This window comes from Molothrus ater, chromosome 8 (genome assembly GCF_012460135.2).
Source record: "Molothrus ater isolate BHLD 08-10-18 breed brown headed cowbird chromosome 8, BPBGC_Mater_1.1, whole genome shotgun sequence".
NCBI classification, from domain to species: Eukaryota; Metazoa; Chordata; class Aves; order Passeriformes; family Icteridae; genus Molothrus; species Molothrus ater.
In genome coordinates this window covers 6,890,598-6,915,461 of record NC_050485.2, presented here as the reverse complement: position 1 = coordinate 6,915,461, position 24,864 = coordinate 6,890,598, and the positions used below count along the sequence as shown (strand labels likewise).

The 24,864-nt window shown below is 41.1% G+C and overlaps 1 protein-coding gene across 4 annotated transcripts in view; it reads right to left on the bottom strand.

Moving 5' to 3' along the window:
* RHOBTB1 (Rho related BTB domain containing 1) overlaps window positions 1-24,864 on the bottom strand; it is a 48,112-nt gene that overhangs the window by 16,856 nt on the left and 6,392 nt on the right. For 2 of the 4 annotated variants that reach the window (XM_036386104.2, XM_036386105.1), the window contains exons 3-4: window positions 2,735-2,936; window positions 2,286-2,389 (exon numbers count right to left, since the gene is read on the bottom strand). In XM_036386104.2, coding sequence (XP_036241997.1) covers window positions 2,286-2,389; window positions 2,735-2,926 — 296 coding nt within the window. In that variant the 5' untranslated portion in view covers window positions 2,927-2,936. Of the gene's footprint in view, window positions 1-1,499; window positions 1,561-2,285; window positions 2,390-2,734; window positions 2,937-13,975; window positions 14,062-24,864 lie in introns of those variants that run through there. The other 2 variants (XM_036386106.2, XM_036386107.1) reach the window with 2 other exon arrangements.

Below are 24,864 nucleotides of genomic sequence, written 5' to 3'. Positions count from 1 at the left end.
GCAGCAGGCGAGTTAATGACTTGCTGGTTCTTGTTACACCAGGTTTAGGACAATTAGAGGTCTTGGCTGAATGTTAGCTGGAGTAAGCCTTCCCCTGCATAAGGTGCAGATGCACAGAATTTTTTTAAGAGAACCAAATGATTATATTATTATATGATCCTTCAGACAATCAAAACATGGGGCACTTGCAGGCGTAACCTTGAACAGTTTGGCATGAAATAGGCCTTTCACTGTATTGCAAGATTTGACACAGCTGACTAGACTGCAGCTCAATGTACAGAGGTGATTTAAAATAAATTCCTAGAAATGTGAACATTCAGCATTGAAAAACTAGTTTTAAAATGCCAACCCAGATGAAATACTAAACAGTCTACTTTGACTGCAACATTAACATTCTTAAAACAACCAAGTACCTAAATGCTTACAATCACAACATTTTAAAACTGAAATTCTATTTATAAAGTATTTCTGTAGAGCTTCCAGTTACTTTCTTCATTAATAGACTTGCAGAAAAACCACTAACAGGAGAGCAGGCTTCCAGAACAGCCTTTTAAAGCTAATTAGGATACAGCAAACCTCATTCTACACAAGTTCAGTTCTGCAAACCTCACAAATGAATCACTGTGTTCATATGCTTAATCCTCGAGATCTCAAGTTATGCACGTCCTCCTTGGCGTTTGCAGGATTAGAATCTAAGTATGTTGTTTCCTCCCTCTCCCATCCTGTCAGTAAATGTGGGATCAGGGTTCAGAACATGCCTGATTCTGCTCTCCTAATCTCCAGTAATCTTCTCAGTGACACAGTATCTGTTGCAGAATATCGGGAGGCCACATCAAAGTGGAACAGTGAGTGGAAACATGAAGTTACATCCAAATTTATCAATGCAGGCTCCACATGCTGCCAAAAGGTAAAACAGTATCTATGGACATCTTCCAGTAGCACTAAATATTAAGGTAAATATTACCTTAAAGTCTGTAACTTCTCTCACAAAGCTTATTTACAAATGGTACAGGTTGTGCAGCCCAGATGTGTTGCCACTTTAGCTCCCAACAGAAAATTCCAGGTAATTCATGACTCTGTGAAAACTCAACTAACAGTGCTGTACACAAAGGAGTGTAGCACAAACATAGAGAGTTCTACAGCCTGAAAATTTAATGGGTGGATTCAACCAGCAGAACCCTCTACAGCATTTCTAAGGGGTAGAGAATAGAAAAGACCATCCTCCTTCAAAGTCACTTGTGTCATCAGGCAGCACAGAGAGAAGAAAAACAGCAAGACAGTACATTTTGGCCACATGCAATAGAAAGCTGGGGCTGACACTCTACAAAGGGCATTCATTCCCAGCTGGAAAAAAAATGTGTCTGTCTGTGAAGGTCTGATCAACTGCAGTGACTGAAGCAGATATGAAAAGGTTATGAAAAAGTTCAACAAGGTGAAAAAATGTGTGAGGACTGAGACCTCTCAAATATGAGTTATGAAAAGGTATGTCCAAAACCCACCTTCAGCTCAGTATTTGCCTAATACAGCTGTTCTGCTGTCTGTACTGCCACAAGGTCAGATCTAATTAAACAAACCAGAAAGACTATCACTGGCTTCAGTCCTTGCTGAAACTATGCTGAACTTTTAGAAACATGTATATACACACACATATATAACACATGCTGGAAAAATCTAGATCACATTCATTTAAATATATATTTATTATACATGTATTTTTAGAATTTCCAGGGTTAATTGATTCACTAACAGACATTTTATATTTATAGAAGGAAAACCTCAGCTTTAATTAAGGAAATACAGAAGAGCCTCATCTTTCATGAATCTAGCTCTGCTCTCAAGAGGTTAGCTGCCCATTCAACATCACAGGTTTTAATAAAATAAATATTTCATTGAGTGAGAGTGATATTTCCCAACATCTCTCCTTGTTTGCTGCTTGTTAGGCAATTATATCAAACACTGCTTATACAGGCAGAGAATGCTCATGTTCAATTTTCTGAAGCTACAATCTTATTTTGGAGACTGTACTTTAAAATTCAAAATAGGACAACAGTTGTTGACAGAGCTTAGCAGGCTGTTCAAGGAAATGTAGCGTAGTAAAACTATGCTGCTTTTTAAATATTTATATCTTTTTAATCCTTCCAGCAGATAATCCTCTTTGCAGTGGGCAGGAACATGAATACCCGTGATTGCTAAGTCCTTGCTTTTCAAAATTTGGATTTGCAATTTATTTCTACCCCAAAATTTGAACGCAAATATTCCTTAAAATTTTACTTGGATCAATTTACCTTCCATAAGCAAAGCGCCTGTCTTTGTGGTGGTCCCCAAAAGTATCCCACAGCCTGAGAGAAACACTCACTTCATCCACAACATCTCTTGAGCGTTCAAGGACCTAGAAGAGAACACACAGAACATTCTCTTTCCCTCCATCAGACAATTACTTTGTAATTCACCCCATCAAAAGGTCCAAAACATACTAGGTCAAGGGTCTGCCTCATGCAGTTTTTACCAAAAGATGTATCTTATAAATCAGGCAGAATATTTATATCCCTAAAAATAGGTTTGATAAAGAAATTACTTTAGAACGAGAGGTGTTATCAGAGCATGGCTGCAGTAGAGGTCACTCATAAAATACTTGTGAGCTCATTGCTGCATCCTGGCAGGGTGAGGCTTGCCAAGAAACAATAGCAGCACCTCCCAGCATGTGCTGCACACCTTGCACACCTGCAGCCCTTACCTCCTGGCAGACACGGTACTGATCAATGGCCCAGACAGTCGGGACGTGCGTTGCCAGCAGCTGATACTGAGTCAAGGTTGTGTTGCAGGCTCTGGCACAGATCAGACGAGTCTTTCCCACTGCATTATCTCCAACCACCACACACTTGATAGTTTCAACGTTGGGTCTTTCGTAGTCCATGTCAATGTCCATTTATCAAAAACTGGAACAAGACAGTTAAAGCAGTTTTCTACTTCTGTGTGAAAACAGTGCAGTTTAGAATCAGAGCCTTTTACTTCCTCTTCTTGAGAGATGCCTGGAGACAACAAACTCTTAAGGAAAAGTGTGTAGTGAACTGTCCCAAAGTAGGCCAGCCAGTCCTTTAAATACTGCTCAGTTATGCAAATACACAATTATTTGGACCACGGTGGCTTTATGCTGCTCACATGCTATTTTCACTTTGGTTTCTGTAAACACAAGCCTGTTTGCAGAAGATAGATCTTGGTGAAACAAGGACAGCTAGCATAAACTTACCTCTTGTGAATACTTTTTATGCCAGGAGGAAAAAAAGCCTGGGCATCAGTGGGTTTAACCTGAAGGATACCAGTATAAACCTGCCTTCTGCAGTCCTGCCCATTCAGGATTTGATTTAGGGCTGTCCAGACAATATTGCTAACAGCAAGTCACACAGATGGCTTTAGCACACAATAAAACTCACTTGTAGGACAACTCCAGAGACTGTTCGCTACAAAACCACAATTCCCATTACATCCTGCAAGTATCACACACTCTTCATTGTCCAAGGAGAAGTTTGTACAGATCATGGACTAAAATGAAACCAAAGAGCCAAGCAGGAACTTGCAAATATACTTATCTATACCTAGAAATTCTTTCTGATGTGAAATGGAAAGTGAGGAGAAAAAGTTTCTTGAAGATACTGTCCTCATGGAAAGATATTATTGAAACTATTTCCTTAAATATTCCATGGCAATATATTGAACAAATGCCTAGATACAAAGGCAAGCTGGAAAAAATGGATATTTGAAAGACTAAAACCAACTCATGCATGTTTACTACAGTCTGTCATTTTCATATGTGGGATCATAGTTTGATATATCTGAATTTGATTTTCTAATGTCTAGCAGTCTGCTGAGCAATCTGGACTCTGCCAGGGAATTGTAATCAAGGAGGGAGTACAAGGAAAATGCAAGTCACAAACCTTTTCAGGAAGGCTTGCCTAATAATTATTTCAGCAAGGAACCTACAGCAATTTAATTGACAAAACACAGGTCATCATCTGGAGTGATAGTGTCCTCTTTTCTGAGAAGAATGCACTACAGATAAAGAAATCCAATTACTTGTTTTAATACCTTTTTTAATATTCACATCTCATTTACACTTAGATATAGACTATATATTAGCTGTCAGGCTGTTTAAAATAACAGATTCAAGCTATTTTGGTGTCCATTTTTCACTGTCAGAGGCACTATGTTCTTATTTAAGAAAAAATCATGTTTAGTAACTACTAGTCAAACACTGATTTTAACTGTATTCTTTATTTAAACTGATGTACACCAAGAAACAAAAGTCTTTGTTAGAACTCAAGGCTACCCATTTAGATAAAATTTTGACTATGGACTGAGTGCTAATAACTATAATGGCTAAGGCACATTTGTAATCTTTATTTATGTGTGGAGGGAGGAGTTAGGGACGACACAGACAAGGTGCAAGAGTGATTTTTGCCACTACTGTGTCACACTGATGACACAGACACTGAATGCTTCTGGAAGTGCTGCAGCACAGACTCTCAAAATGAGAATACATTTTGAAGTTATCCTACCCGAGACTGAAACGTGAGCCCAGACACTTAGCACCCTGGCCCAAGTGCATGGTTGCACAAGCAGAGCTCTGCAATGTGCCAGATGTAGAGCAGAGAACACTCTTTGAACACACACAAACACACAAGGAGCATTGGCCACACATGAGCCCTCAGCGCCTCCTGACTCCAGCACAGAGGTTTGGGCTGGTGAGGACACAAAGCTGTTAATTGACAGCCTTCATCCCTTCACCTGCATCCTGAAAGGTTACTGCTCTGGAGGTAGAGCACTCCAGAGGCTCCCAGTTCCCTTCTGTGATCCAGCCCCAGCTGCCTGCTGGATGGAAGCTCCCATGAGGCTGGTACCTGGGATGGCCACAGGCTCTGTCCCCTCTCTGTGATTCCAAACACAGGAAGAGAGCCAAGAGCTAACTCTGTTCCTCCTCAGCATCCTTGCTCCTCCTCAGTCACAACACAAATAAAAGTACAAAAAACCCCTTTTTTTCTCCACACTACAGAGAAAGTGGTATGTTCATACACCATGGCCTCATAGGCAGGGCCCCAAATGAGTAGCAAAACCCCGAGAGCTTTCAGCACGTGATCTTAAAAAGTTTCAAGTCTGAGAATAAACAGCAACTCCCTTGACATATTATGTGGGGGTATTAAATTACTTCATATTTTATTCATGCATGGACTAGACATCACAGATGGAATGTGGAAATGTTTACAAGGCTAGAAAACAAAATGAAGGAGCATGGCTAGCCAGTGTGTCTGGTTGGTTTTAAACTACCAAGCAGAGATGCCAAATCAATTTTTCTTCCTACCCAATATTCCATTAAAAAGCTGTTACACAGATTAGCTGTCGTATTATATAACAATTTGATTTAAAAATTCTTCCAAAGTTCTTAAATGGTAGTTCTGCATAAAATGTGCTTCAGTCAGTCACAAAATATGTATTAAGTACAAAGTCTGGAATCTTAAAAAAATTCCAAGAGGATAACAAATCCAGGTTAAAATTAACAGGCAAATCTAAATAAAAGTAACTAGATAAATCAATGCAACTATCTGAGAATCCTAGAAAAGGAACACGTGAAAAAAAATTAAAAATTACTAGGATTTTAATTTTCCAATATACTTAATAACTTAATTAAAGCAAAGTTATCACAGGACTCAGACACAGCATGCCTGAGTGCCCTGCTGTAGATCAATGGAATCTAATGAAGATATTTTTAGCATGACTCAATACTGCACAGGACAGAGATTAAAATAAACTGGCAATAAAAACAAAAGTAGAGCTCTGTGGCTATGTTAAGGAAAGTTCTTAAATATCCTCCAGTATCTATAATATAACTATGTGTTAAAAATCCAGACCATTTAAATATTGTTCACTAGTTTTCAGGAAGGGATTAAAGCATAAATAGCTCCTGAAGAGACTGACAGACAGAAGCCCAGACAGATATTTAGACACCTCAAGTAAAACCAGATGCTAACAACAAATTCCAGTATAAACAATTAGCAAAACAAGTTGATTAAATGCTTACAAATGTAGCCAGATGCCTTCTGGCTACTGGAATGATTAAAGCCAGGAATACATGCAAGATCTAAAGAATACAGCAACAGTTAGTTTTTTCAAGGCAGCCTCTAGGTTAAGCTGGTGCTAAACCTCTTATATAATCACACTGATTAAAAATGCAGAACATGTATTTACAAAACTAGAATTAAAAAAAAAAAAAAAAGACAACTAGATCTGAGCTCTGAAAGTCTGGTAATATCTAGGAAGACCAACTGGAACTGAAACTGAACTGGTTAGACAAGAACAAAGCAGCATATATAAAGATTTAGATAAAGGCATAGCATTCTAAGATCAACGAAAAACTTGCTAAAACCAACCTACAACCAGAAACAGCTTAGTTTACTAGCAAAACAAAGCAGGGTAAAACTATGAGGAAAGTTACTGGAAGTGTGACCAGTCCCAGAAAGGGAACTGACAAAAAAGCCAGAGAAAGACAGAAAGGCCATCAAATGAGGGGCAGCAAAGAACCTACCAGAGAAAAGGTCTGATCAGAAATCACCGTTTCCAAAAGAAAGGAGCACAAAATTCAGCTGCTTAAACCAGTTCTAAAGAAAGATGAGCAGATGGATGGAAATGGAAAAAGATACCCGTAAGAATAACACAGGATCTCAAAAATCTCTTAGGATGTTCTATTTTTACATTGTCACCTGTGATTGTTTGCAGATGAAGAGAAATCAGAGGCAGCCAAAAAAGCAGGAGATGTGAGCAGACTCAAGATCTAACATAAAGCCATTTAATTCATTCACTTGATTAGCAGTTAAGAAATATTCCAAATAAAGCTGATTAATTTCCAAAGAAATATAAGGCTACTGTTTTGAACCACAGCTTGCAGATGGTTATGGTTGCCAATTTCTTTTTCTGTTGCCTCACCTCCAATTGCTGTGGGGTGCTTGGTTTTTCATTTAGTTTTCCTCATTGCTAAATGAGTTGTTATTATAATCACCATAAAACAGTTGTGGTTGCCATAGCATGCGAGTTGGTCAGCCTCAATAATGAAACACCCCCTTTCTGGAGAAATTTACCAAAAGATCTGTAGATGAAGCACATCACCTGATTATCAAGTCCACTGGTACACAGATTAAACACAACAGACACACACAACCCCTCTAACTCTCTGTATTAGTGTAGGTGTATTAATATACAATAGATAACCAGATCATAACCATGAACTTGTTTTAAGAATGCGGCTTAATATTTAAAGCATTGATTGCATTTTTTTCTGCTAGAAACAAGGTGGATGAAGATCCAAACCCAACAGTGAGTTGCCTGTGGAGGATCAGGAATCCACCCCTGTGGATCTCTAAATGCCCACTTTGAAATGTCCAGATGTTTGATATCCTCTCTTAGCATATACAAATCAGAACCAAGATTTTTTTTTTCAAAGAACAGTAGCTTATTATCAACCCTTTTCTCTTCAGCACAAACAAATCACAAAGAGTGTATACATTAGGCAATGATTATGGGGTGATCCTGGAGCCATTCACTTCTTAGATGTGTACTTACAGGACCCCTCAAAGCAAGCATTTTACTTAGCTCTTGTGCTAAGAGCAACCTTCAGATGACAGCTCAGAATGACAGCATGTAAGAACCTTGCCTGCTCAGCGGAGTTGTTCTTCAAGCTATTCCATGGAAAAAATAAAAAATTAATAATTTCAACCTGTGTCAAGTAATCTGACCAAACATGCAAACTAGGAACTCCTTCAAACAAAGCGGGTGCCAACCACAATTAAAATGTCCCAATTTTACTAAAGAAATCTAATGGAAAGAGACACAAAGTCTAACATGACTTAATATGAATGGCGGGCATGGGAATTATCTGAAAAACTAAGGCTACCAGTAAGGCAATAAGATCATCAACAATTATCCCCAAAAACCACACTTCCCGGAAACAATATGAAGTGCATTTGTAGCTCCTCCATATTTCAATCTATTCTGGAGATGTATTTTTTAGTATAGCTTTGGAGTGACTCTTTCAGAGAGCCATTAGGCAATAACATGTCAAAAAGAATATAAAAAAATTTACAAGACTGTGCAACACTTTTGCCTCCATCCCCAAGTTGCAAAATTACTGCTTGCAACCATGGAAACTGGAAGAGGAGATGCAAAATGCCAAGTCCTTCAGGCACTGAAATCACTACCTTACAGTGCAGAATCCCCAGGCACCAGCACGCTGGCAGGGACCAACGAGCACATGAGCCAGAAGAAGTGTGTGAAATGTTCGTTCTCAATATATAACCCACCATGTGGTGTTTCAGAATCTTTGGTGGATTAACACAGATATGCCAGGGGACAAAGCAGGGGGAACTCAGTGTTCACCTGTGCAAGAGTGCAGAATTCACAGACAGCTCTGATTTGGGGAAAGGTTAAGGGCCAAAAGGCTATTTTGTGGTTTGGCTCAATTTAATCAATGAATTTAGGGCCACATCAAGTGAAGTTAATCAAAACACGGGATCAAGCAGATCAGCAACAGATAAACTACCAGCAGCTGAAAGAGCATCACAAAACATTTTTTACAAGGGATATATTAATATTAATATTTTATTAAATCATAGGAGGCCTGTAGGGGAGACTGGTTTCAAAAGGAAAACTATTTCTGGTCAGTATCAAAGAACTACCTGGTGACAAAGGGTAGCAAGACTCAAGGTGGGATCAGATCACTAGGCCACCAGGGGACAAGGGTGGGCATGATGCGTATCAGGCTGCATTCTTGTCCAGGATGAAGTAGCATTACTCTTTGGCCATTATTTAAAGTTCTGGCAGTTTACATGGAAAGACTGAAGAGACTACCTCAGAAGAAGACATTCAAGATTAACTCTGGAATTTATCACCTACTTGCCCTACCTGGTCCATCAGCAGAAGAAAACAACAGACATACCAATGACTGGGGAAGGAGAAAACCCTTATATTCTAAAGCTGACCTGATTGCAAATGTGAGATGCTGGGCTCTCCCATGGGTAGGAAGAGAAGGGCAGCTGATGGAAATGTTTCACTGCACAAGGTGATAAATGAGATAACCCTGGCTGTTGCTGCCCACTAGAGTGCAGGTCAACAGAAACACCTTTATCTTCCACATTGGCAGAACCTGGTTCTACCCTTTTTCTTCTGTCCTGGGATAGCTTAGGACCAGTATCAACAAAGAAATAAATCCCTCAGAATGATGCTAAAATTTGATACAGCTGGAGAAGTTGAACACTGAGGCTGTCATCAAGAGATGACTCCATTTGACTTGCCTGAACTAGCTTCTTTCATGTCAGCTTTTGATCAATAAGCATCAGATTCATTTCTGGATGGTACCTCTTACTGTGTAAAGACAGAAGTTGTCAGAAGCTTCCATTCAGCTGCCATAATCCCCACTGTATCCCTCAGGTTTTAAAGGGAGGGGAAAATTGACCATGGCTTCACATGAAAATGAAAGGAGCAGCCCCTAATGATGATGTAAATTTTAAGACAGAACTGATGTCTCTAAGTTTGCTAGAAAACTTCTCAGTCAAATGATCACCACAACCCTCATAAAAATTGCAGAGACAGGGAATAATAATTCCTGGTTTGCTGCATCAGATGCCTGTCACTCTGCTCTTTCTCTGCCTGCATGACTCCAGATTTGTTTGTTTCTGTTAATTATTAGGATCCTTTGTCGAGTCCAACTTACCTCTGTGATGACACAAAAACTTCTGATCAGTAAGAATGAGCATTTCCTCAGATGCCCAAAAATCAGAGATACTAGTAAAACACAAATTCTTCCCACATCTGCTGAGGGCAGACAGCTCAATAGCTAAGAATGCAAACATTCAATTTTAGGTACAATAGCAGATTCTCCTGAGCCTTCTCAAAAAAATGCAGCTCACAAGAACCTGGTTTTGTGTTATACACAGTCTATTAAACCAAAAAGAGACCTAAATGAGAGTTCAGCGTTAGTCTTGAGCAATGTCAAGTATGTGACAAGTTCTTCAGGAAGACCTGAAGGGCAGAAATCAACAAGCTGATTACACTGAGCAGCTTACATATTATTTTGACCTGTGACATACCTTGGGATATCCTCTGAGATGAGATCATTGCCCTAGAAATTAACCCACATGGCAGGTGAAGGACATTTAACCATTTCAGAAACCTCATGTGTGGGAATCTGGAATGAGATTTTTACATGGTGGGAGAGCCTGCAGCACTGCCACTCCTCCCTTCACCAATTTTCCAGAGTCTACTACACAAGGCAGTCCCTTGTGCCTCCTTTTGCCTCTTCTTTCTTGGTGTGCACAGAGATGTGGAAAACAGTGCCCATAAGTGGACCTACCCCTGGGAAGGGGGAAACATCCCTAGAGCTGGCACAGGACTGATTTAAGGCTGGCACTTCAGCTTTGCCTATGCATCTTGTGAGGATTCCAGATATACCTGGCTAAAACTGACTGTTCATTCCACTCACCAGAGATAATCACAGCAGACACAAGGGACTATGCAGTGACCAAGATCTGGCATTGCTGTGGGTCGCAATCTGTCACATCATCACAAACTGAAATTAACTGTGGCTGACATGAATAAAAGTGGCTGAGAACCAAGTACCTGAAGAATGTACAATACCCATTGATGGTGATAACCATCACCAAACAGCTGGCACTTTTTAAAGCAGCCACCCATAAAATGCACAAAGTCCTCAGATCAGTCCTCCTTCTGCAACAGAAAACTAAGCTGCAAGAGCTGGACAAGGGTGCACTGCTAACAGCATGTTAATTCAGCTCAAGAATACATTTTTGAATCAAATATTCCATGGTTTGGTTCACATCAGGTGCAGCCAGAGTGCATAAACTGAATTTTGACAGGGAAGGTGTGCCACCCACCAGTGACAAGCATTCAGTCCACGGGACCAGATTAAAGGCAGTCTGAAGTACTGTCCTTTGTCCCTGAGCTGTGTGCAGTATGGACCCTGGGTCCTCAGCACCAATATTTTCATTCACAAATCCCCTGCTACTGCATCACATGATGCATCAGTGTAGCTAGAGCATCAGGTGCTCTGATTCCTTCTTTGGTATTTGGATTAACATAACTGGGGTAAAGCTGCAGCTGAATCCTTAATGACTGCCATGCCCAAAAGTACCTGGGATAACACATAAAACTCAAAGCTTAAAGGAAGATGGGTCCCTGGAAAAGTCTGACTCAACAGTACCAGGTTTCATGATAATAAACTCCATGAAATGCCTGATTTTATTCTTATGTAATTAAGATGCTTGTGCAGTATTAAACTACTGATACTTTAGCAGAGGTTGTTAGTGACTGTACACACACATGTGAAAGAGGTGTTGACACTGGATGCTGTTCCCAAGCAGTGCTCCCAACAGTGCTGAAAGAATAAAAATCACCACCAAATAAGGCATTCTCACAATTTCAGTGCATTTCTGTGGGGAAAATGTTTATCGAGCTTCACTAGAGCTACAAACATAGAATATTCCAGAGACACTGGTGACCTTCTAGCACAGAGAGTTGTTGAATTCACCTTCTGTCCTTGTTCTCTTTCCAAAAGATAGAATCAGGCTCTTGCTTCTTGAACTATATGTGACATTTCTTATGCATTCTATTCTTTGTTAATCAGTGATCTTAGAAAGACATTATATGTGCTTTTATTCATTCCCAGACACTATTACCACTAGGAAACTACCAAAGGAGAGTGAGACCTCATAATGACAGCAGGAAAAACCCACCCAAGGACCTAAACACTCACTGGAACAGCAAACACTTCAGGATGGCAGACTTCAGGTAAATGCTATTTTCAGATCATGGGTCAAGTTCAGCCCTTATGTCTCAAATGCAAATCCAGCAACATTAACAGAGTAGTGCAGGAGGCACACAGATGGAGGGTTTATTTGTAATGTCTAGTGCCACACAGAGACTCATCTGCAAAGAAAAAAATAATTTAAAAAGAAGAAAGAAATTGAATCTTGTGTTTCATGTGAGACAGAAAGGAGAGGAAAACAGAAAAGTAGAATAGTGTTGGATGGGAGGAAAAGGGAATCCATATTTTTATTTCATGACCTGTCTGTAATGCCGTAGAGCCCCAGCTATGAGCACACACACTGCAGGTGCACCAATTGCAGCTCATGCACCACTCACTCCTTCAGTAGAAAGTTTTGAGCTCTTTTATGGAAACCCAATCAGTGATCCAAGGATACAATCACCCAGCCTCTTAGCTGCTCTGCAAGTCTGCTGTATGCAGCAAGGACACCTGAGCATTTCCTTTTCCCCTCCCCAAGCACACAGTTTGCTCTACAATGTTTGTATACTTTTCTGGCAGGAAGGAAGGGAGCAAGGGAGGAGCACGTCAAACACCTGTTGCTCCCTTGCTTCTCCTCCTTCTGTCCTTTCATCCCCTTCAGCATAGGGTAACATCTGGATAAAGGACTTAAGTATTTTTCCAGCAAATAAAATGTATTAACAAAGAATCAAACATCAGGATTTACTGTTCAAGTGATCAGCTCTTCCTCTCAGCCTAATGCTTTACAATATTTATGAAGCTTGGAGTTTTAAAAGGACAGGAGTTTTAGAAAGCTTCCCAGAGCTAAAATTGATGTTTATTTCTTCTTGGATAAAAATACTTCTGTGTATCTGAGCCTGTCCCAGATCTTATGCTCATTAAGTATTATGTCGCTTAGATAAAGAACCCTAGTAGAAATACTGAAATCACTTTTTTTTCTTTAAGAGTGTGTAGATGCACTGTATATCTGAGACATAGAATCAGCTGTGTAAATGCAACATACACAGAAAGAAAAGCATAACCTAATGGAAGAGTACCTCAGATAATACTGAAAAGAAATGAAGCCATTCCGTTTCCATGAGGTGTGACTTTTGATCCTGAAATACAGCCTGTACTGAAATATTACTACTTACACTGAGCAGTCATGACAACTCTTCAGCATGATCCTATCAATGGTGGGTTTCTCCCCACATGCATTATTTTTGCCTAGAAAGATCAGCAGCTAAAGGACTCCCCTTAAGCACACTGGAAAAGCTAATTTCCACCTCAGCTTCTAGTAGAGCTCAAGCTATTACAGCTCAAGCTGAACATTTGGCTTCAAGTCAGCTGTGTGTCCTGAAATAGTACACAAACTGAGGATGAACAAAGTCATTGAGACTATTCTGGCATCACTTCCTTGCTCTTGCTGTGACCATATGCAGAACCTCAAGGGCTTTCTTTTATTATTATAATTTTTCAAACAAGTATATTGTTGCTTTCAGAGTAGTGTCTTGACCAACAGACAGCAATTCCTCCACCTAGTCTGCCTCGGTATGTCCAGTGACTGATTTCTCTTTCTTCTAGATGTCAGATGCCACAATACCTACTAAAGGTCGACTACACAGATTAAAGGTCTACTCCTGTTTGTCTCTACAGCCCCTCTCTATGGCCCACAGAGAAGTCCCGACATAGACACCTGATAATCTGTGCCACGACACCCCCCAAGAGCCTCCTGCTGTTGTCACAGCAGCTCACAGTAGACTCCACAGACAAAGCAGGGAGAAAGAAAGGGGAAGGGAAAAAAGAAGGGAAAAAGATATCCTTCGGGTTTTCACTAAGTGACACTCAGAGGTACCAAGCGCCAGGAGGTTTGTGCTTCCCGCGCACATCATACCCGTCTATTTTTGCCTTGCACTCGTGGCCTCGCTGCAAAAGGAAGCCAGGCAGATCTGCTTCACCAAGGACTCAGCCCTCTCTGTCCTCGGAGGAGGGGAGGATGCCACCACCTCCTGCTCTCTCCCGACCAGCCGGGAGAGCACCTGCGGGCAAACGGGACGCGCGGGGCGCCGCCACCCGCCCCCTGCGGACCCGCTGGCGGCCCCTGCCCCGCACACCGGCACTCGGAGCACGATCGCGCCCGGGCGACGCGGCACCTACCCGGGAGGGCGGGACGCCCGGCGGCCGGGCTGCGTGCGGCGGGGCTGGCCCCGGCCCGCAGGGGGTGGCGGCCGCCGCCGCGCCCCCTTCCCGCTGCTCCTCACGGCGGCGGGGGAGCGCCCGGAGCCGCCGCGACTCGGCAGGGAGGCGGCATCGCCCCCGGTGCTGCTCCGCCCGCCGGGCCCCGCGCCGGGGTCCCCGCCCGGCCCGGCCCGGCCCGGCCCGCCCTGCAGCGCTGCCTGGGGCGGCGGCGGGGCCAGCGGCAGCCGTGACGTGCCAGTCCCCGGTCTATTTTTAGCTCGGCGATTGGATTTCATTCATGAAACCGCGGCCGCTCGTAAAGGGGCGGAGGATGGAGCCGCCCCCGCATCCCGCCCGGCGGAGCGACCCATAGCCCACAGCGGGGATCACCGGGCGCATCCCGCCCCTGCCCCACGGCCCGCAGCGGGGATCACCGGGCGCATTCCGCCCCTGCCCCACGGCCCGCAGAGGGGATGGCCGGGCGCATCCCGCTCCTGCCCCACGGCCCGCAGAGGGGATGGCCGGGAGCATCCGGCCCCTGCCCCACGGCCCGCAGCAGGGATCACCGGGCGCATCCGGCCCCTGCCCCATGGCCCGTAGAGGGGATGCGGGAGCATCCGGCCCCTGCCCCACGGCCCGCAGCGGGGATGGCCGGGCGCATTCCGCCCCTGCCCGCAGCACAGGCTTTCTGCCATGGCATCGCACGGTAAAAGCTCGGACACGAAACAACTTGAAATCAAAGCAATACCCCCTCACAGGCATACGTCTTTATACGTATACACTGTAAATACTGTTAATACAGTCACAGTGCAAAGGTCCTGAAAGCCTCCCTGGATGATGCCCTAAGTTGGGTATGTGATTTCTTACTTTAGGTGCTGCTGATAGATTTTGAAATCACTTGTCTCTAGTCTCACCAGTTTTTAGGCTTCATGTAAAATACACACATCACAATTAGACCACAACCTCCCTTTCTCTTACAACGACAATCTAGACTTGGTGTTTTCAAACCAGTGAAAGCAGCTCCAGGCCCTGTGTGTTACAACCTACACCTGGCTCCCTGCCAAAATTGCAGTCTCTGGCTCTGTGTTTACCATTTGACAGCAACAAAACTGTCTAACCAGTAAGAGGCATGGGCACAATTGCACAGTTAAGGACAGTTTTTGACATAGCAGTGACTATTTATAAAGTAGTCACTATTCAAAAAATATTCTCTTACAGCAACCTGGTCTCACACATTGCACAGTCTCGTAGCATTAACACAGTAATTTGTAGGTAAACATTATAAATATGTTTAAAACCCCACTTACAAGAAAAGTTATCTGTACCAGTAAAAGGTTAACAGTATCCAAATGCATTTGGTTATAGTCAATTACTTACATTTTTCAAATACCTAGAAGCCAAACTTACATTAACCAGGTCAGACTGCAACAATTTTCAGTTGAGTACATCTATGTCAGGACAAATTACAGTTTGCAACTTCCTATAAAAGGAGGCTATTAGGGGCAGGAGAACAACAGGAATCATGGCAAATATTATTTTCCTAGCTTTGCACAGTTTGGATGGACGAAAACAAATGCATCAGAAAGCAAAAGAACTCTCACTCAGACATCTACTTACAAGCAAAAAAATATCAAGTTGATAATGCAGGCAACAAAAAGTAAAAATAAAAGTAAACAGATTTAAAATGTGTAGTATGATTACCTTCTGGTTTTTGAGTTTCAAGTTCTATGGGAATTTTTCTTCTCCACAAATGAGAGTTAAATTTTTCATTCTGTGCAAGAACAACAACCCCATATATTCACTTGTCTCTCAGATACACAGATTTTGGGAAAACAAAAAACTTCATGTTCATCCCACTCAATTCAGGAGGCTGGGAAAAGCCGTGTTATACAAAAGGTATTCCTTTTACTAAACTGTTTCAGTATGTCAATTTTTAATTCCTTATTGGTACCTTTTTTCTACAATCTAAATGATCACTTCCTGGAGAATAATCAGCGCTAGAACCCATGTCTCTATTAAAAATACCTAGACTATCACTGCTGCAAACAGTGAGTGCTAATGTGAGAACAGGTAAGTTAGCATCATATCAGAGAAAACTGACACAAAGCAACCAGACTTGCCATGATATTGACTCAAGAAGTGTTGGACTGCAATTAAAAAAAAATTCCAAACCAAGCCAACAAAACCCCACAAACCTTTAGATCTGATTCCCAGCTCTTTACAGAGCTTTTCTACAGAAAAAAAAAAGGGGGGAAGAGGACAGGAAGAAAGTGTTATTTTTAGTGCACAATAGTAAATTTAGCAAAATACAGCAATAACAAAGATTAGTCAGGTGGTCAAAATGGGAGAAAGAGAACAAGGGCATTGCTTTTGATGGGATAAAGAAAATGTCTCAAGTTTCTCTTTTTTTTCCTGTTTCATCAAAAGGTAATAAAGGCTTCTGCTGCTGTGGAAATAGGTACATGCTACTATATCATTTCCATTTTAATGACCATCTACAGCAATTTTTACCATTCAGTGCTCTCCTACCATAAATGTAAAACTTCTTACATAATTCAGATTTTCCAGTATAAAGTATGAAATAAAACCCCAGGACAATCAGAAATTCTCTGTTCTCTGATACATAATACTGTATGGAAGCGTATTTACATTTTCCCAAACTTTTAAAACAAACAGTTTTGTTTTGACCATAAACTTGAGTGACACATTGAGAAGTGGTTGGAATGCATCTCTAATAGGGTGTGGAGCAACTGACAGTTTCTAGGCTTTGGTACAAGAAAGCACAGTAATAAACCACAAATATTCCCACTGACTTTGCATAAGCATTAAAAATACATGAATGGTAAAGTTTTACTCATTTGGATGGTCAAGTATTCCAGGTAGCCAGCTTGGATTTTTCATTTTCATTTGTTTGTTTTCAGGGGGGAATAACAGCTAGAGGGAGAGGGAGAAGGGAATAAGCTCTGTCTTTGCAAGCAATCCTAAAGGACATGGCATTGGACCATGGTAGCATTTAACTACAGTCTGCTTTTGCCAAGTCAATACAGCTTTCCAAAACATGTTTATGGGCTGCCAAGCGAGCTCCGTCACCTGCAGCTCAGTTATGTGCTTTAAACACTATCTCACAACTGAGAGAACAACCGGATAAAAAAAGACTAAAATAATAATTTAAAAATGCATTCACTCCCATGGAGAATTCTACTTAGAATTATCTTAGTTTTGCTAAATTATAAAATGCATTTGAAAGGACAAATGTAAATCCACATCCCCATATGCTCCAATGTATTATTTTTTACTCTGGGGCTAAACTAACCTTTTGGTTTTGAGACTGTATTTCTCAGCTGATTAAAAAACATCAGGAGAGAGCATCAGTTGTGCACAGACAGTAACTGAGTTTACAAATAACCTTTCTACTCCTGGATTTTGAGAGTCAGTTTAATTCCAGAGGCTGCTCCAACATGCAGTGTTAGCAGAACTCCTTAAAGAACTTTCTACCAGCTCAGAAATGCTGAAGCTCAGTGCCCTCAGGCCCTTCCATCCCCTGCACTTCTGAGACACCAGAGAAAGGCTCAGGAGGACACAGGCTGAAAAAACACCAGTCAAGGATAACAGGAAGTGCAGGAAGAAGGGACTACAAGCATTTGGTTTAGCTTCTTTGACAAATTCTTCTGGAAGGGGAACCTATGCTTCTCACCATCCCATCATAATCTAAGTCTGCTGCATCTACAGAGGATTGATAATCTAAGCATGGTAACTCTGGGGTTTAGATTTTACATTTCTGTTTATTAGCATTCTGAGAAAGTCTACATCCCAGAACCAAGGGCTATGTAGAAGCAAGAGGCTCTTCCCTGCATTAGATGTCTAGGTACAGTCTGCTTAAAAAAAAAATGTAAAAAGTGGTGACGTGGCTCTTTGCTCCCCCTGAGGACCCACTAAAGCTTTTAATTCTGGACAATTGAGATTACTTCCCTTCTGCTTTAGGTTGCAACACCCAAGCACAAATGCAGTTTCCTATGACAAGCTACACCAACACCACTCAGCAGGGATAGTTACAGAACTGAGCTTGTTCACTAAAAGAGGGCAGGTCTGACATTGCAGAGACTGCCTGGGACTGTCCAAACCCAAAACCAAATATTATAGGACATCCTAGAGTTTTCTCTCTCTCCCTTATCCTTGAATGCAGGGCCTTTCATATTAGAAGGCTTTAGGAGCGTGTTAGGATAAAAAAATGTTAGTGGAAATAATTTAAATGCACAAGGAATTAAGAAAAACAAAGCAAGTTAAATTGTCCTGTATGGGTTCCACATAGCATATGGCAATCCCAGAGGGACAGAAGGTGCTCTCTTCAGTCCATGAAATTTGCTTTCAACAATACAAAGAGAACATGAGTGAATGTTGTACAACCAGAATAAGGAAATGTGGTACTTCAGTTATGGACTTCACCATCCACCCATTCCATGTGGTATGTGTAGTCTCAGCCAGCTGGCAGCATGTGAATTAAAACATCAGAATTACCAGCTCCTGTCATTGTAGTCTACTTTTCCCCCACAATTAGGCTTAGAGACTTCAATGACGTGGGTAGATCAAAATAATTTCTAACTACTTTTGTAATGGTTTAGAATATATTTCATTAGATTTTATCCATAAGAAGTTCATAAAGAGAACAAATGGCTTGAATAAAACTATGTAAGAATATACTCTATAAACATGGAAATAAAATTCAACTCATTTCCTGTCAATACAATTTTTGTATTAAAAGGTTTGCATTCAGGGCTGCAATGTACTCTTGCCAAATGCTCATGCATTCCTAATTAGCCTTCTTTTCAAAACTATTGCACATTGTACCCAGTCTGTTCTTCTCTTTGGTTAGCATTTGACGTAAGGTGTCTCTATTTAGTGACATCAACATCTGCTCTCAGCCAGCTATGCAAATCGATTAGGCCAGTTGTATCCCTTTTTCTACAGTCCCACATTTGTCTTAATTCTCAGAGATGGAGACATGTAACACACACAATGATACCGTCAGTGTGTTCCCTAGACACCAACACAAACCACTATACATTTATTTGTTAGGTTTTTTTCAGTTCTTCATTGAATGCTAAATATAGTGCAAGACCATCATCACTTAAGAAGCCCGCAGTGCACCAGATTTTGTTAGAGCATTCTGTGAATGATATACAGCACCAGTGGTTTGCCTTATGAATTATATTTCCCCATTCTTTTTCACTAGAAAAGGGATATAGAAGGTTTAATATAGGCGTGTATTTTGAACAGCCAAGTAAACAGGAAAGAAACCATCTACAGAAGGAAAATGCCAATACTTATAATTTGGAATAAAAATTAAATATCTACATTTTTTTCAGAGGGTTGTATTTCCACAATGCTTTAGTTTTCAATCTAATTATGTGTAGGATATTGGCTTTTGCATTTCTCTGCTTCCATATTTAATCTTGTTAATTACAAGACCCTAGTTTTCTCCACCTCACTCCAAAACAGAATATCATTTTAGGTGGGAAGAGTCCTCCAGAGGTCATCCAGTCCAAGCTCCTCCTCAATGCAGAGCTAACTTCAAAGCTAGATCTGGTTAAGGACAATCAGTCCACAATCTCCAATCCACATGTTCCATTGCTTAGCCACTCACTATGCAAATGGCTTTTTTTACAACAGTGAGAAAATTTTTTCTTTACACCTTCCTTGCTGCTACTTGTGACTGCTGCCTTTTGTCCTTTTGTTGCATGGAGAAGATCTGGTTTCCCCATAACCCCTTGTGACTACCTGAGGTAGTAATGAGATGCCCTCTTAACCTTCTCTTCTCCAGGCTAGATAAGCAGCTCGCTCAGTGTGTCTGTGCGTATCTCATGTTTCAGTTTCCCCACAGTATCAGCAGCCCTTGGTTCAGGGCACTATTATCATTAGCAGCACTGTCTTCAGTTGGTCAATCTCTCTTTAGAACAGTGAAGCCTGAGCAGAGTTTCTCAGCAGCCACCTCACAAGTGCCCAGCAGAGGGGAATAAGCCCTGCCCTCACCCTCCTCACTGCTCTCAGCCTCAGGCAGCCCTGGACATGGCTGTCCCCACTGATGGAAGGGCACTCAGCCGAGCCAGGTATGTCCTAGCCTGTTCACCTGTACTGTCACAGTCTCTCTGATGGCCCTTAAACTCTGATAAACAGCCTTTGCTGCCATCCTTCTCTTTCTACAGACTGCGGGGTCTGGTCTTAAAAGGGAGTGGATCCACTTGAACAGTTCCAATCTGCAAAGTTAGGTGTACCAGGATACAATTAAGCAAAACAAAATTTTGGCTTAATAAGAAGAACAGCAAGAGAAACAGCTGAGCAGTTATGTAAGAGTCTCCCAAGGGAAGAAGTGGCAGAGTTATGGCTCACTGCACTCCCAACCCAGAGAGGATGAGGCTGTTTTAAGAATTGGTTCTATGGCAGAGTTTTGTATCACATGTGTAATCTCTTCTAATGGGAGCAATTTTGCAACAGCTTGTATTTGCTATATTCCACACTTCTCGCTCCTCAGGACTACAACATGGATACAAAAGATTTCATCAACTTATAAAAAACACATCCAAAAAAACACCCAAACCTAAATAGAAAAAAACTGACTAGTAGGAGGATTTCTTCTTGACTGTGTCATTTTGCTGTTTGGCAAGGGAATGAATCTGGAAGTAATAGTGCTGGCATCTGCATAACTGTTCAGAGCTTCTTAAAATGTTTCTGCCATCTAATCAGATGTTAATGGAATGGAAAGAACTCCTTTGTGAATGAAATAAGAGTCATAGCAAACAGTCAGCTGGGGAAGATTTTCTGTCTGTCTGTCTGACCTTGTGGCTAGCTGTCAGTCTCCATCTCTTCTCTATATAGATCAGTCAAAATTCACTTGTCTCTGAGAACTGAGTTTCCAAAAGACTTGAAACGTCTTTATACTACAGCTACAGAAGGTTTTCAATGACATACACAGTCTTTGCTTCTTACTCTTGATCTAAGCCATTGAGCTTTAAAAACCGTATATAAATGGATCAGCCCTTTTTATTCCAAGCATTCTAAATGCTCTCTCTGCCTTTTGAGGATTGCATTAATCACTAATAAAAGCTAGGAGATTTAAACGCAGGAGGATACAAAATGTAGACCAAATTTTAGAAGCTAAAATATTGGTCAAAGATTTCAGAAATTCCACAGGAGCAATACACAAATAGAGATCTCTGCAACAATGTGCCAGCCCTGCTTGGAGTTGCTTCTATTGGTGGTATAAAGAGATGATGAGGACAAGTCTTGAACACAGACCTCTAGTTACAGGAACTGGAAAACGTTGGGTAGGGTGAGGGGAAGAAAAACAAAGTGGATTTTGTTGCTTTTTTCACAGTTGCCAAAGCCTAGTGTTACTGGTCTCTGAATCATTGCTTATATACAAGAGCAGCAGCCACCAGCCATACTCTGATCTTTATAGGCTGTCAAACCAACAGAGCAGGATTAAGTAGAAGAATCAAAGGCAGCTTAATCTCATCATCACTGATGTTAGAGAAACAGCCTTATTAGCTACAACTTACTCCTCTGTACCTCTGTCCCATAGTGAGCTAGACATGAAAGTAAGACCCAGTTATGGTTTTAAGAGCCTGATATAAATCCTTCTGAAAGAGTTGAGGAAAAGCTTCCAGGGACTCCTCTGGGCTTCAGTTCGGGGAGTAATTCAAGAAGAAAAACTCCACAGAATTAGTTGCTACATGCCTGTCTTAGAAAGATGATAACTTAAAAGCAGCTGAAACAAAACAGAAATGAATGATGCACCTGTAACTTCATTATTTTTTCACTAGGTTGTTCAAAGAGTGTGCTTATTTGGATTACAATCCCCCCCAAGATTACAGTACAATTCTTCATTTATTTTGAACAGTGTGATTCTGCACAGTAGCAACACTGTGGGATTTTATGAATTCAAGACTAAAATTCAAACTTTGTTACATTCTCTGTATTTTATACCTTGGAACTGCTCACTTTTTGAAAGAGAAAGCTTTTCCAGGAAGGTAAGACCTTCCTGGTAAAGGTAAGCCTCTTACCACCACCTTACCCCAGTTTACTGACATGATTTAGTCACACTAGCAAAGACTGCCTTGCAAAGCCTGTATTTTTACAACACAACAAAGTCATTGGGTGAAACTGGACTAGATCAACACAAGTTTTCTACTTTCCAAACACCACTCATGTATTTTAGTGGTTTACTTCAATATGTCTAAACAAATTTAGTTCCAATTTTTTTTTGTTTCTCCAATGAGTTAAGATCATAAACCATATGCAAAAAGAATATTACCAGAGTTGGTTCTGATGGATATCTTTCACTCCCTGAAACACTTCCTATAAATTCTAGAAAAATGGTGTAGCTGAAGGATAATGGTAATTGCAGAAATTGCAGAAGAATGCACACAAGTGATCCATACAAGAAAACACACACGAGTGATTCCAAGTCTAAGCAGCAGGCAATAAAGACAGTTTGCATGTTTCACCACAGGCTGCTTGATGAGACTTCCCTAATTATGTTTATTAGGAATAGTTTCCAAGAAGGATTTTGTTCTTTTAAATGCTACCATTCAAAAGCTATCAACCATGAAATCACATACTTCTTGCATATATTTGCAGTTTTCACAGAGGGTGTAGGACTACTACTGCCTGAGAAGTATCACTGTTACACGTTTGAACTACAGATTAGGCACAAATCAAAGAACTTAAAGGAGTGTGTGTATACTGTGTAATTTGCAAAGTGCTTAGTAAAAGACATCACCTTCCAATTACACTTATAACTGCAGCATTTAAATATGTCAGGAACAGACTATACCTTTGTAAAATTAAAAACAAACTAGAACCAGCCATTGCAGTGGTTTTGAAGCTAATCAGGCATCCAGGGAGCTTTAACAAAATCAAAGATATTCTAGTGCCTTGAAATTTCTCATCCACTCATTGCCTGAAAGTCATATTGCCAAAGCACCACAAATTCTACTAGAAGGGATTTTTTCTCTTTCAACAAAGTAGCAAGACATGTAGCATTCTATTTTTAAACTTTTTTAAAGTTGTTTCCGAGTCAGGCAAGAGTTCTTTTCCTGGGTAACAGTAGAAGAGAAGAACTATAAAGGTATTAATCTTATTTACCCCCATACATACATCCATCTCAAGTGTAAACTGCACCTGTTGCTCAGGACAATTACTGGGACGCCTGCCCATGCTGAGCACATCTAGGAGACCATGCAGAAGCAAATTCTACCACTGAGAAAGCAGCTGAAAACAAAAAGCAGCTAAAGATCAGGTACTGGTACCATACTATGTTTTTGTTACTGCAAATCCTCATTTTGAGGGTACTAGGCCCTTGCTTCCAGAGGTGTGAGAGACAGGTAATTCCAGCTGGCAAGAATTCTGATGTAACAGCACTGATTTTATATCCCAGCTTTGATTTCTTATGTTGGGTACCTTGATTCTTAAGCTCCCTGAATTAATGGACATTTCAGAACTGCATAATTTCTTTCTTCTTTCTCACCTTACTATAACAAATTGTTCCTGATTCTACATAGGTGTTGTGAAAAACAGTCATTCATCTTTATGTAAAGCACAGCAAATCCCATGAAAAAGTCAGAAACATGGATTTCAACAGTATGATAAATACTGCTAGAGAACATAAATTTAATTACAAAGATCAAAAGCAACAAACAGCAACACTGCCCTTCCTCTCACACCTGAACCACCCACACAAGGCAGTCCTTGTTTCTAATCTCTAGTCATAAGCAGTCATAAGTCTGAGAAGAACTAGTTCAAGCAGTTTTAAAATTTAAAATTTTCTCTGACAAATTTAATTCTGTTGAAGGTTACTTTTGCACACACACCCCTCTGCTGGCTTTGCACAGTCCAGAACTTTGTGTTTACCATTCTGAATTGTCAGATATATTCAAGTGCCAGATTGCACTGTAGAGGCAGTAGCTATTTTATTCCACTGACTGTGAAGACACTAATCTCTGAGAGAGCAGTAGCTTCTTTACCCAGACAGCTAAATTTACTACTACTTGTCTCATAATACCTCAAGTGACCCAGAAGCCCAAAAGCAAATAAGCTTTGACTGGGATATTAAGGAGTAAATAACACCTCTACAAAGACACACCTTCCAGAGAGGCAGCATTTTCTGACTCAAGCACATACCCATCCACAAGTTAGCTTTTTTTCAGACCTGCAGATATATTCACTTTGAGAAGTAAGACCAAATCAGAGAAACAACAGGAAAAAGTGTGGAAACAGCAAGTTTCTGAGAATATTGTTCTGTAATTTACCTACATGAGCTATACATGTTACTCGGAAATTCATTTTAAAACAGTCTGGGAAGCAAGGCTTGACACTGGGAGCAGAGGTGAAAAGAGAAATTTGGATTCTTGGGTGCGCCATTTCTCTCAATAGGTACTTTTTGATGGTGAAATCAGTCAATGCATATTAAATAACTCATAGCATCACTGTCCTGGTTTCAGCTGGACTAGAGTTAATTTTCCTCCTGGTTGCTGGTACAGAGCTGTGTTTTGGACTCACTATGAGAACGCTGATGACGCACGGGTGTTGTAGGTGTTGCTTGGTAGTGCTCACTCCAAACTGAGACATTTCAGTGCTCTGCCAGTGAGCAGGTACACCAGAAGCTGAGGGGGAGCAGGGCAGGACAGGTGACCCAAACTGCCCAAAGGGACATTCCATACCCTAAAAGGTCATGTCCAGTGTATAAATTGGGGGAATCAACTGGGAGCTGCCAATTGCTGCTGGGTCTCAGCCAGCACATGTGCACCATCTGTTTTTCTGGGGGTTTATTTCTCTCCCTTTCTTTTCTCTCCCTTTTAATTCCAATGATTATC